The following is a 12,993-nucleotide window of genomic DNA, read 5'->3' on the forward strand; positions in this document are numbered from 1 at the left end:
CCAGAGAGGTTATGGACAGCTGGTTCCTGATTTGGATGTGACCCTGCAGGGACCCAAGACTTGTCTTCCTCAGCTGTGCAGCCTTGGTGCTGATCAGCACAGATTAAAGCAAATAAATGCAGAAGAGGAAGTGCCTAAGCACAGGGGCAGCTCTTTGGCTCTGAAAGCAGGATTGTTCTTTCAGAAGAGGAAAGCTCAGTTTAAAGAGGTGAGGTCAGGCAACTTCCTTTCTTTGGTGGAGCCTAAGCCAGAGCAAGGCTCTGCCCTTCCCAGTGGTGCACACAAGGTAGATACAGAACAAGTTTTCCCTGGCGAAAACCAGAAACCCCATCCTCATGCAAGCTTGATTGAGCACAAAAAGCATCAGAGTAAAACATAAAAAAACCACCAAATTTCAAACAATCAAAGGGAAAATAAAAAAAAAGAAAATTTATTCCCTCAATATATATACAAGAATTGACATACTCCTGTACAAAGGTGTAAATGGTCTTTGCTGTGATTTGTTGTGCATATGCAGCTTAGTAGACAGATTTAACATTCAATTTGAATCTCAGTGCAAGTAGGCACTAAAACATCCACCATACCTTCAAGGTATAAAAAGACATACCAATTTTACAGGTTTCTCCAGCATATTTTGTTACAGTGCAAAATGCTATGAAATAACGCTTCTTTAGAAAATTCATATATATATTAAACACATATTGCACTTGTCCCAACCAAAAGTGTAACAAGTTGTACTTACTGAACTAGTTTGATATGTTTTAAAACATTGCTCACACACACACAGTCCTCCCTCCTTGTTGTTTGTGCCCAATGTGTGTAGCTTTTAGATCAAATCTTAAATAACTGTTCGTAGCTCTTTGGCTAATTCAATTCTTCTTCAACAGACGGGTAAAAAAAATACAGCAGATTAATGTAACAAGAAAATTCTCTAAAACCCTTTCCAGTCTTCTTTCCAGTAGCACTGTAACTAAATACATAAAAATCAGTATTGTTTAAATTCATAATGCAAGTGTATTGAACAGCAACCATTTCAGACACTTACACCCCTTTTCTCTGAAAAGGTATGAAACCTCCAGTCCTAAATATGTATGTATTTCTAAGATACTTCAAGCTGCTAAGCTAACATTGCACTCACAAACATTTTGTGCAATACCACAGGCAGGACTTTGACTTCTGTACATCACTGGCTGCTATGGGGCATGTTGGGAGAAGTGGTGCAAAGTTACATTAACTTCAGAGAACAAAGTCCACTGGACTCAACTACTCAATGCAGTCTGTGCACCCACCAAATGAGAAAGAGGTGAGGGCAAACAACACCAGTCCTACTAGACTTGAGTTTCCCTAAATCCTTACAAGCCTTGAGATTTAAAGAACAAGTGCATTTGAGTGCAGATGCTAACTTTGTGCTTAAGATATTTATTCCAAGCTGAAAGGTCAGGGAGTAACTTAGGTACAAATTCGTTTGTTTGTTTTTTACAAATCAGTATGAACAAAGTTGCTACTAAAACCATTGACATATAAAAGCAAAGGGAAACTAAAACACAGGACTAGCTGAATGCTAGTCCTTACCTTTACAGTTCAGGGTTACCTGCAAAATGCCTCCACCACTAAACTTCTTCGCCCTTCTTCACCTTAGAGGAGTGCACTTACTCCTGTCACATACAAAATGAGTATTTCTTTCATGAAAACACTTCTGCATTCAACTCAACTCCATCATTCAGAACCTGAGTGAAAGAAAACTCCATTTCTGGTGCTAGAACACTCTCCAGCGCCTTTTCTGGAGCCACAACAGCAACTTTCTAAAGGCAGGCCCCCCTCTAACTTGAATACTACTAGATGTGGAGTCCTGAATAAGGCAAGATGCTGTTTATACAAGTAGTGAGATGAAATCCTAATTGGATACCTTTAGGAATTCTTTATACAGATAGCATAAATCTACACTACCTGTGTGGGTCAAGTGTCCAAGGTTCACAAAACCCAACCAGCTGGGCTTTGGAAGAGGAGAACAAAGAGAGAAGGTTCACAAACTGGAAGGCTGATGGATTACCGGACCTGACTCGCATTCGGGAAGGCTGTCTTCTGACTTCATGTACATCAGGAACACGGTGACGGTAGCAAAGGTAGCTGCATTGACAGGAAAAGCACGGAGAAGGGTGGAAGTGAGACCTCTGGTGAACACCCTCCAGCCCTCCTCCTGGTAGCTCTTTCGCACACAGTCCAGGATGCCGCTGTACTGCGTGACGCCCCCGACGCCGTCGGCCTGGAGCCGCGATTTGATCACATCCATGGGGTAGGTGGAGAGCCACGAGACGATGCCCGACATCCCTCCAGAAAACAGCAGCTTGGGAATAACGTAACTGTCTTCAGCTTCACAGCCTAAATACCGAGTCATGCAGTCATAGGTCAGGAAGTAAAAGCCAAAGCTTGGAGTTTCTCTTATGAAGGTAGAGACCATGCCCCTGTTGATGCCCCTCAGCCCTTCCTTTTGATAGATTTTGATCAAACAGTCCAGAGAATTTTTGTAGTTCTTCGTTTTTAGTTTATATTCTCCTGTTCCTTGAAGCTGCATCCTTGTCTTTGCCAGCTCCATGGGACAGCAGATGATGCACTGGATGGCTCCTGCTGCTGACCCTGCAAGGAACTGGTTCAGAGGAGTGTCTTTGCCCAGAGCACGAAGGGTGTTTCCTTGCACACCGAACACCAGCGCGTTAATGAACGTCAGTCCCATCATTGGAGACCCAATACCTTTATAGAGTCCAAAAGCCTAATGGAAGGAGGGAGGAAAAATCCTTTTTAGTGGTGGTGTGGATAACCTCCCCAAACTGCAGAGCACAGCCTTTCTGGCTCTCCCTTGTACCCCATCAGGACTACCTTGTTTTGTAATACGAATTTCATCTCTGCCTAGGACACAAACATCTAAGCAATTCAGCAGTACAAAAATACAATTGAAAACATGCAGAAAATAATCTTGCTCCACCCAGACATAAGTTTTCTGGCAAATTTTATACCTTTTATTTTTAAGTAGCTTATTTAAAGCCTGAAGACAACTTTTTAACAATGGTCCTAAAGTTTCAGCAGTAGCAAAACCACCAATTTCTTCACTCATTGCTTAGATTCTCAGAAAACTAGTTATTTAAATAACTTCTTATTTTATTAAAGAAGTTAGCCTCAAAATACCATCTTCTTACTTAGTGATCTTCTTCCTAAGGTTTCTGGCAAAGTTCTGACTACAATATCTGCCCTGCGGTGAGGGGAGATTCAGAGCATGCTCTATCTCTTGATCTTCAACATTTGTCAGCTTTGTTTTTAACAGCTTTCCCACCCTCCTGAGCCAAAATACACAAAGATTAAAAAAAATACACAAAGCAATAATTTTGTACTTACAGATTCTTGCTTTATGATGGACTGAAAGCAATGGAAAGTCCCACGGTAGAGAGGTTTCTCTACATTTTGAACTTGCAGCCGAACCTATAAAAAGTTGTGTGAGATACCAATTTGTACATCAGGAAGAGCCTAAAGGGTAAGCTACTGTCTTGTACCTATGTGGAGATTTTCTATAGCAATGCATATGCAAGAGCACGGGCTGGACACTGGAATGCCACGTGTGGCACAATCATTTGAAAAATTTTGTGTGTTTTGAATTAAGCTGGGGGGTGAAAACATAAGGGGAAGAGGATCATTAACTTCTTGTAACTATTAGCAAACCAGTAAGTGGAAGGGTACATTGACATCTAGAATTTCAAACAGATGCTTTCCAGTACAGGCTACAATAGGGACTTTCTTTAGCTGCCAAGAATACTTCTGTTCACACTAAGGAATACCTGTGCAAACCTGAGACAATTTAATTTAAAAAATATTTGCAAGTCAAGCATGAGATTAGAATAATTTTAAAGGGATGGAAACTTTCTACAATACCCATAGTGTTTCTAAATGCCAGATTGGGGCCCATTCACTGAGATCTGATTTTTTTTTCCAGAGGGTAGCTGGGCAGTGACTCTTGAGATGTCTGTCTTTGCATAAGGGAAGGACTAAAAAGCCATTTGTCCTTTTAAATTTTAGTCCATTTTAGTTTTTTAGCCTGCTAAAGGCAAGCAATTGGTGAGGGTGTAGCTGCTTCAAGCCTTTAAATGTTAGATATCAATTAACCTTTCCAAAACTGAAACAGTATGTTCTGCTGGAGAAATAAATGCCATTGTAGCTGCTGGTCTTAGGAGATCCCTTTTCTGGATGCTTTTTAACCTAAAATGGAAAACTTCACTTCTGTTTTTTCATGCTTATTTGCCCTCAGCACACTTTAAAAGAGTCTCAGTTCTACCTAGCTCAGGCAAAGCTCTACATTCAGCAATGAACTTAGCTGATTTCACTGGATTGATGAAGTTATAAATCTGTTTGATCTCCTGCATGGAGGGCTGCAATGATCTTCAGAAAAGAAGCTTATTAACCAGCATGTAATGCTGCTGGGCAGGAAACTCCAGGCCAAAAAACTTCAGTCTCTTATTCTGAGCCAAAGAAAAAAAATCAACATATATGTGAAAGATTCCTGAACTTCATTTTTTTTCATGGTTGCCTAAAGTAATAAAAACCACCACCACAGCAATGAAAGACCTGCCATCTGTGTGTCAAGAAAACAATTTATGGAGGTGGTTTTTCAGAATCCTATATTCAGGTTAACTTTCTTCAAAGCAAAAAGAAATTGACAGTTTTAGTGTTTTTCCTCCAACATGTTATTTTATGCTTTGTAAATCAAAACTTTGGCTTTCATTGTTGTTTCAGTATGTACATTAGTGTGTGCTAGCCATGGTGGGAGGCTGAGATCACCTTGGGTCTTGCAACATCTCAGCATTAAAAGCAGGCTTACAGTAGGATTCAAAGAAAATAAATCCTCTGTCACTTCAAGTGACTTTTGGGGGTAGAGAGACTGTCAAAACTGTTGAAGATCAGGTCCACAAGCAAGGGCAAATCTTAACAAGCTGTCACAATTGCACAAACAAAGGCTTTACTCCATCTAGAATTTACTGTTATTGTTTCAAACCTTGTCTGTGACTTCCACACATTAAGGGCTTTGGGGGATTTGCAGCTTAGAAACCTTCTTACTTTATCTTTTCTGCTTATGTTTAATAGTTTAGAATTAGCCATATCGAAGGGCTGAATTTCCTAGTGGCACACAGCTCCCTCTACTTTTGCCTAAATAATTTATGAAATATTAACCAATTTAGCTTTACTGCAGGGTAGAATATTTAGAGTACTGACTCCCCAGGTCTAAGAATGAAAATCCTCCTTCTCCTGAGCACAGTGCTGGTCACACAAGGGGTACCCACATCAGCAAACTGCCACGGCAATGAGTGCACATAAAACTTGCATTTTCATGCATGTTAATGGCATACTCAGTAAGCTCTTTAGTGTGTACAACTATAGAAAAGATGAATCATGTGCAAAGTTCATCCACCTGCTCCCTTCATTGCCCAGTATTCTAGCTTCCTTCTTATGGGAAAACACGGTTACTAAGGTTTTAGGTCCAGTAGGAACACCCAGTAATTTCACATCACTAAAGACTCACATAAAGGCACTCAAGACTAAATAAAGAAACCCAAAGCACTACATCAAAACAGTCCAAGCATTTAATAATGTGAGAAATCAGTGACTTCAAAAGTATTTGAGCAATGAAAACATCATCCAAGAATATGTAGTGGATAAGACCTCAACAGCAGTGTGCCTGAGATTTGGTTTTAGAGGCACTGTGTGTGGGAGGGTATACAGCCAGAAATGCATAGCAGAAAGAAGGTTCAGAATAAAATTTTAAAACATTTTAAAAAAAGGGATGTTTAAACCCCACTCCCTCCATGCCATAGCTGTAGAAGAGGGACACATCAGTTTAAAATTAAAAAGGGAAAAAGCTTCAAAAGTCTTTCAGTTCTTTACTTGAACTAATACATTTGGGAATAAATTAAGACTGAGAGAAACAGAAGTGTTCACCTGGGCTATACTTACTAGGTAACTCTCCCGTGATGAGGCTTATCTGTCATCTACAACAAAGTAACACTTTTGCTGTTAATGAAGACAGCCCCTAGCTCAGAAAGTAAAGGCAGTTAAAAGCAAAAAAGCAATTTTACACATTACATCAACAAACCAGGGATAAAGAGTTTGCCAGTTCTGAGATCAGCTTAGTTGCAGGTTTTGCAGGGTGACTTCACCAGCTTAATGTCTCCCTGTGTGTCACATCATCCCCCTCCCAGCTCTGTGAAACACCAGCATCAGCCAAAAAAAAAACCAAAAGAACTTAAATGCCAAGGCAGACTTAAAACTTTGGCTTATCTAAGCAGAGCTTTCTCATTGTTCAGTTATATTAAAAATGCACAGTCTAAGGTGACTCTCAGCTAGCCCTTTAAACACTGCAGAACAATAAGAAGTTAAGAATTAACACATATACATACACAAGTTATGCAATGTCTTTTTTTTTCCTTAAAGGGTGGTTAGTTTTTCCACATACAGTGGTGGCTATGCCAGCTAATAGTACAAACATTAGTATTTGTTTTAACAAAATAGAGATAAACATGTACAATACCTTCTAAAGGATATGAAAATATAATGTGTCACAATGGATTTCAAAAAACATTTAAAAACAAATTATTTGCTCTATTGTGAATTGAAATGCTTTCTTCCCAGGCTGATACATCTATTTTGCAATGATACACCTGCTGAAACCAGCATGGGAGCCCCAGTTTTCACAGTTAAATGTTCAGCCTCATGCAACAGAAACTGTTCCAGTTTAAAAAAAAGAAAAAACAACCCCAAAAAAAACCCCAAACAAACAAACCACCAACTAAAACCCACACATGGTTACCTTTAGTCTGAGCATAGAATTTTAGCACTTTTACTGGATTCAATGAAATGATTGATCACCTTCAGTTAAGCATGAAAAACTTGGCAGGATGGGAGACAAAAAGACAGCTGGCCCTGTAGCACCATAATAAAAATTGTGCAAGTCTGGATGATGCTATGCCTGAAAATATATTCTAGAATTCAGCTGAATTATTTAACTGTCAAATGTTCCACATTCTGAGCAACAAAAAGATAGATTTTACTGTTTGAGCAGCTTGCACTGCAAGCTTGCAAGGAGGATCAATATCCACTAACTCAGGAATTCTGTACTGAATTAACCATGTGCTGGGATACAGAATGTGGTGGGGTTCTCGGTAACACTATGAGCCCACAGCATTTGCATATCTAAATTCAGCAAGTTAAAGGTATTCCAAATATAGACCTACTACGTGGCATGCTGTCTGCTGCAGTCAAGTGACCTGATGTATTACTTTAGCTGGGAATACACTGATATCCCTTCTATTCTGCAGTGCAAGACTTTGGATAAGGCTGCCAAAAGATGACTCTAATTGTCATTCTGTTCTGAAAAATGGGCTTGGACTTCTGAGAGCCTCGGCTGGGGGACCCTCCAGGAGCTCTCAAATCCTGTGTTTATAGTAGCTGAAGTATATGTAACACACACAACTAACCATCAGAAAACCAATTTTAACTTGGAAAGTTATAAAAATATATAATAATACTTGGAGGAAACAGCCTCCAGACAAGCTCCATACTGTGGATTTTTATTGATTTCCACCTATGCTACAAATTACAGAGTAATAGCAGAGCTTGAGGGGAAAACAAAACACCAATCTTTCAACATCCTAACAAAGTGGGTTTGAGGTACAAATGCAGGGAGAGGCAGTTTTAGCAGTTAGTGTTGAACAGCTGCAGAGAAGCAAGCTTAGAACATAATTTACTTTATTGCAAAGTTGTATTTCCAAATACCGCATTATTATTGTGCTGAACTTGCAGTTTAAGGCCAAGGTTTATGTTACTAAGTTTTCACTTCTGAAGAGCTGGAGATTGAAGAATCTAAAACAGTATTTGTGGAGGCTTGCTCCAAGCTTTCCCACACAGATTTACACTCCTACAGTGTCTGGGGATTTTTTTTCTTCCTCCCCCACTGCTTGGAGAAACTAAGTTTTCTACTTAGAGGTGAATATATTTCATAATAAACCCACCTTAACAGTGTCAAAGGGGTGTCCCACCAGCACACCAGCAGCACCTGAAATGCAATAAATGCCATTGTTATTACTCTGGAGTTTCTTCCTGGGTCTGGGGCTACAGCAGCCCAAGCAGGACCACCAGCCTGAGGTGTGAGTGCACACCATGGTTGCAAACCAGTTAAGGAGCATCCTACCAAGGCAGGAGATAAGAGATCTATAATTTAAAACCTTCAGGCCAGTACCAGGTGCCTTTAAGCTTCCCAGGAAGGCTCTGAGCCCCAGGCAGGGGTTGGGCTGTGTGACTACAGACTGTGCCACACCATATGGAATGTGCAGCCATGACTCCTGGCCTCAGCTCAAGGCAAGTCCATCGGGCAGAAAATGCAGGTTTCCTCTAAAACACAGTATTTCATGTACATCTCGCTCTGTGCAGGCACAGAAAACATGTGAACATCTCTGAAGGCAGCAGAGCATTAATGCTCTCTGCCTACAGCCTTTCCAGGCACAGCAGCAGCACCTGCAGCACATCACTGAAAACCTTTGCTTTATTCTAGCGCCAAAGGACTTTTTAGAATCCACACGCAGGCCTGTTAGTCACACCAATCTGAGCACAGGCGTTCTGCACACGCAGGCTGGAGCAGTGAATGCTCTGGCCCTGCAGTGTGACCCAGCAATCCCTAATGACCGCTGACAACAGCGGGAGCTGCAGGAGCACCGTCCGCGCTCCTTCCCACGTCCCTGGAGCAGACTGCCCTCCCTGCCCCGGGCAGCAGCACAGGGCCTGCCCCTGGATGCTGCAGCCCAGGTTGTTTAAGGCCAGCACGGCAGCAACACAGCCCAAGGCAGAAAAACACCAATGTGCATTGTGCTCGGCACGGAAAGGCCAGGGGGGGCTGACCCCGAGGGAACCCTGGCAAGGCAAGGAGCACCAGGACGAAATCACAGAGACGCTGAAAAAAGGAATTTTAAACACGTTTGCCAGGTTGGCAAGAAAAACAGCAAGCGCAAATACCCGAAAAGACGCGAGAATAAGTCTCCTGAACACCATTTAATAACTGCTAAATATAGCAGGCGGCAGGCCGGCCGCAGACGCGCGGGGAAGCGCAGCACGCGTGTCCGTGCTCGCCCCTCTCCATCTTAAAGCTGCCCAGGGTCGCTGTGCTCAGGTCGGGGTTCCCGACAGCCCCGCTGTCCCTGTGCTCGCCCAGACCCCCATCCCCATCCCCCGCTCCTCCCAGCCCGCTCGGGCAGCCCCCGGCCCCCGAGAGCTTCCCCGGCCGGGCTCGGCCCGGCTGCAGCGGGGCCGCTCCCAGCGCCCCGCACCATCCTCCGCTCCCAAAATAACAGCGCCGCGCCCAGCCCTGCCCGCCGACCTGCCTGCCTTTCTTCCGCATTTTAAAAACATTTCGCTCTTTCCCCTTCTACGCCTCTTCTCTATTTCCTACCTTCTTACGTTTCTCCCCTTACTCCCCTTTTCCTTTTTTAGCTATTTTTCTGCTTGTTTTTCTATTATTCTTTTCCTCTCACCCCTTCCAACCTCTCTTTCCTTTCCCTTTTTTCCTTTCCCTTCCCCACCATATTTTAACGATTATTTTATCCCCCCGCAGACCCCGGCGCTCACCGCCAACGCATCCCGCCAGGAAATCCAGAGCCATGCCGGCACCGCGGGCCCTGCGCGCCGCCGCTCCGCGCTCTGCCGCCGCGCACCCCCCGCCCGGCCCTTTCTACCCTTGCGAGGGGCCGGGCCGCGCCTCCGGGGGCGGGGGCCGAGGGACAACTCCCCCCAGGCCGCCCCCAGCACTGGCGGCAGCGCGGGGGCGGCTCCCGGCGTGATGGAGATGCCGGTGCCGGGAATGCTGAGAGCGCGCTTCCCTTCGCTACCTCCGGCACCTCCCTTTCCCCCCGCCTTCAACCTGTCACTTCTTTCTCTGCTACAGCTGCATAATGAACCAGAGGGAAAGGCTGAAAAAAAGTTGGGAGGCTGGGGAGGTGGTGGTTGGAGGGGGTAGAGCATCCCTCTTGTAGAGCATCAGTAGCACCTCAGTTGTTTTGGGTGCCTGGGGAGGCTGTCCTGGGGGCCTTGCTTCCTGGGAGGGGCATCCCTGGGTGCTTGTGGCTGGAAAGCCTGAGGAGCTGATAGCATGAAGCCTTTGGAGAGGGTACCCCCCTTTAACAGGGGTAAAATGCCTGCCAGACCTGTTATGAGGAAAGGCAGGGCTGTTCAGCCTGGAGAAGAGAAGGCTCCAGTGAGACCTCCACAGGACAGCTGGGGCTGGAAGGGACCACAGTGGGTCATCCTGTCCAGTCTTCCTGCTTAAGCAGGGTCACCCTGAGCACGTGGCATAGGATTGCATCCGGCTGCTTCTTGAATACCTTCACTGAGGGGAAACTCCAGGCCATTTCCAGGAAATCTGTTCTGGTCTGCAATTACTGCGCAGTAAAGGAGTTTTCATGTTCAGGTAGAACTTCCTGTGCATCGATTTCTGCCCATTGTCTCCTGCTCAGCACCACCAATAAGAGCCTGGGTCCATCCCCTTGACACCCTCCCTTCAGATGCTCACAGACATTGGCCGAGTCCTGCTTCCTGGGAGGGGCATCCCTGGGTGCTTGTGGCTGGAAAGCCTGAGGAGCTGATAGCATGAAGCCTTTGGAGAGGGTACCCCCCTTTAACAGGGGTAAAATGCCTGCCAGACCTGCTATGAGGAAAGGCAGGGCTGTTCAGCATGGAGAAGAGAAGGCTCCAGTGAGACCTTCACAGGACAGCTTGGGCTGGAAGGGACCACAGTGGGTCATCCTGTCCAGTCTTCCTGCTTAAGCAGGGTCACCCTGAGCACGTGGCATAGGATTGCATCCGGCTGCTTCTTGAATACCTTCACTGAGGGGAAACTCCAGGCCATTTCCAGGAAATCTGTTCTGGTCTGCAATTACTGCTCAGTAAAGGAGTTTTCATGTTCAGGTAGAACTTCCTGTGCATCGATTTCTGCCCATTGTCTCCTGCTCAGCACCACCAATAAGAGCCTGGTTCCATCCTCTTGACACCCTCCCTTCAGATGCTCACAGACATTGGCCGAGTCCCTTCTCAATGGTTTCTTCTCAAGGCTGAGCAGGCCCAGCTCCATCACCTGAGAGACATGTTCCTGTTCCTGGATCAACTTCGTTGCCCTTTGCTGACTCACTCCTGGAGCTCAGTGTCCCTCTTTTGCTGAGCAGCCCAGAGCAGAACACAGCACTCCAGGGCTGGGTAGAGGGGCAGGATCACCCTCCTCAACCTGCTGGCAATGCTCTGGAACTTGTTGTCAGAGAAACTGTGGGTGCCCCATCCCTGGAAGTGTTCAAGGCCAAATTGAATGGCCCTTCAAACCACCAGTTCTACTGTGAGATGTGTGTCCCTGCCCATGGCAGAGGGGTTGGAACTGGATGGTTTTTGAGGTCCCTTCCAACCCAAACCATTCTATGATTCTATTTCCAGACTCTTCCCCCAGAATATTGTCCCAGAGAGGGGAGGAAGGGTTACACCAGCAGATATGGGCCTTGTGCTAAATGCTGACCCCATGGCACAATGGGAAGTGTGGCAATGAGACCCTTCTTTGGGGGTCAAATCCACAGAGGAGTGGCGTGCTGCCCATGGGGCTTTGCAGAGCCCTGGGTCTGTGTTACACAGCACTGCTGTGCCTCACCCTGCACAAGGGGCCTCTCCCTGCCCGCAGGCTTTTCTTGTTCTGCATTAATTCTGCTTTCCTGCTAACATTGCCTGGCTTCAGGGTGCCCTGATGCCAGAGTGCTTAAATGGGGAGCTCAAGCTGTTGACAGTTTGAAAAGGGAGCCCTCTTTAAGCTGCTCGTTATTTCTGCAGGCAATGTCTGAGAAAGGGGAATACCAGTGGCCTAGAACAATAAGTAGCCTATTCCAGCTTTGCTTAGAGTAACAGGATCTTCTTCAGGGCCTGCACAGTCTAAATTAATTTTAGAGGGTAAATTCCAGAAGCAGAATGGAAAAGCAGATAAGTGGATTTTTATTCCTTTTTTTGTTTTAATTGCATTCCATGGTATGGCAGGAATTTTTTTTAGGTGTAGCAGCTCCATAAAAAATCAATAAAATCTTGCAGTAGAATAACACATTGAAAATCAATCCAGCTTTTACCTTCTGTGCAAAGAAAGCACACAAACAAATGAACAAAGACAAGGATGCTTTCAAAGAGGTCTGAAACTACCAGTAGAAGAAAAGAATGAGAATCTGTCCCAGATTAAGCAGCTCTTGGACTATCATTACAATTAATAAATAGACAAGATGTAAATGCAAAACATTCAATGAATCCCTGGCATTACCCATATCTTCCAATCCAATGCCCATTCAAGTTCCTTCTCATCTCTAAAACCCATCAAATCGAGTCAAGCGCCAAGGTGTCTCTAGGGTGCTTTGAGTTCCCTCATTCACACGCCTGCCCTACCTGGGGATGATCAGCTGGTACTAGAGAGCAGGTAGATGGGCTGGTCCTGTCCTCTGACACAGCATCAATGGCTTTATGCTTTGAGTTCCCTCATTCACATGCCTGCCCTACCTGGGGATGACCAGCTGGTACTAGAGATAGATGGGCAGGACCAGCCCAGGTAGATGGGCTGGTCCTGTCCTCTGACACAGCATCAATGGCTTTGGGAGCTGCCCACTCCTGCTCTATCAGCCACCTCCTAACAGGAGCCTGAGGTTTTACTGAACTCACACATCTACAGACAGTACTTGAGACCAGACAGAAATCCCTGACCAGTCGTTTTTCCTTAAGTATTTATTCAAGTATAAGTGGAAGTGAGTTTCTGTGACTCTTGTATACCCTGGATCCATGGGAGAAGCTACAACCATGTGCAGAATTTTGTAGGTGAAAATCCAGAGGTTATAGGCCTCTGTCTTGTAGCACAAGGCTTGGAAGGATCAGCTTTGCCTAAAAGGTTCCTGGTTTTAATCTGTTATT

The 12,993-nt window shown here is 44.9% G+C and overlaps 1 protein-coding gene across 2 annotated transcripts; it reads right to left on the reverse strand.

Annotated features, from left to right (window-relative positions):
• Window positions 1–402: 402 nt before the first annotated feature.
• Window positions 403–9,849, reverse strand: SLC25A29 (solute carrier family 25 member 29). Of its 2 annotated transcripts, XM_041398531.1 has the most exons (5): window positions 9,652–9,722; window positions 8,046–8,089; window positions 5,992–6,026; window positions 3,388–3,471; window positions 403–2,767 (listed from the first exon to the last, which is right to left on the reverse strand). In XM_041398531.1, the coding sequence occupies exon 5, from the start codon at window positions 2,732–2,734 to the stop codon at window positions 2,024–2,026; it is 711 nt and encodes a 236-aa protein (XP_041254465.1). In that variant the 5' UTR covers window positions 2,735–2,767; window positions 3,388–3,471; window positions 5,992–6,026; window positions 8,046–8,089; window positions 9,652–9,722; the 3' UTR covers window positions 403–2,023. The 2 variants fall into 2 exon arrangements, with proteins under 2 accessions (XP_041254465.1, XP_041254455.1); XM_041398521.1 differs by lacking the exon at window positions 5,992–6,026 and having other exon boundaries at window positions 9,652–9,849.
• Window positions 9,850–12,993: the final 3,144 nt, after the last annotated feature.

This window comes from Onychostruthus taczanowskii, unplaced genomic scaffold (assembly GCF_017590055.1).
Source record: "Onychostruthus taczanowskii isolate IOZ18803 unplaced genomic scaffold, ASM1759005v1 scaffold1, whole genome shotgun sequence".
Classification (NCBI taxonomy): domain Eukaryota; kingdom Metazoa; phylum Chordata; class Aves; order Passeriformes; family Passeridae; genus Onychostruthus; species Onychostruthus taczanowskii.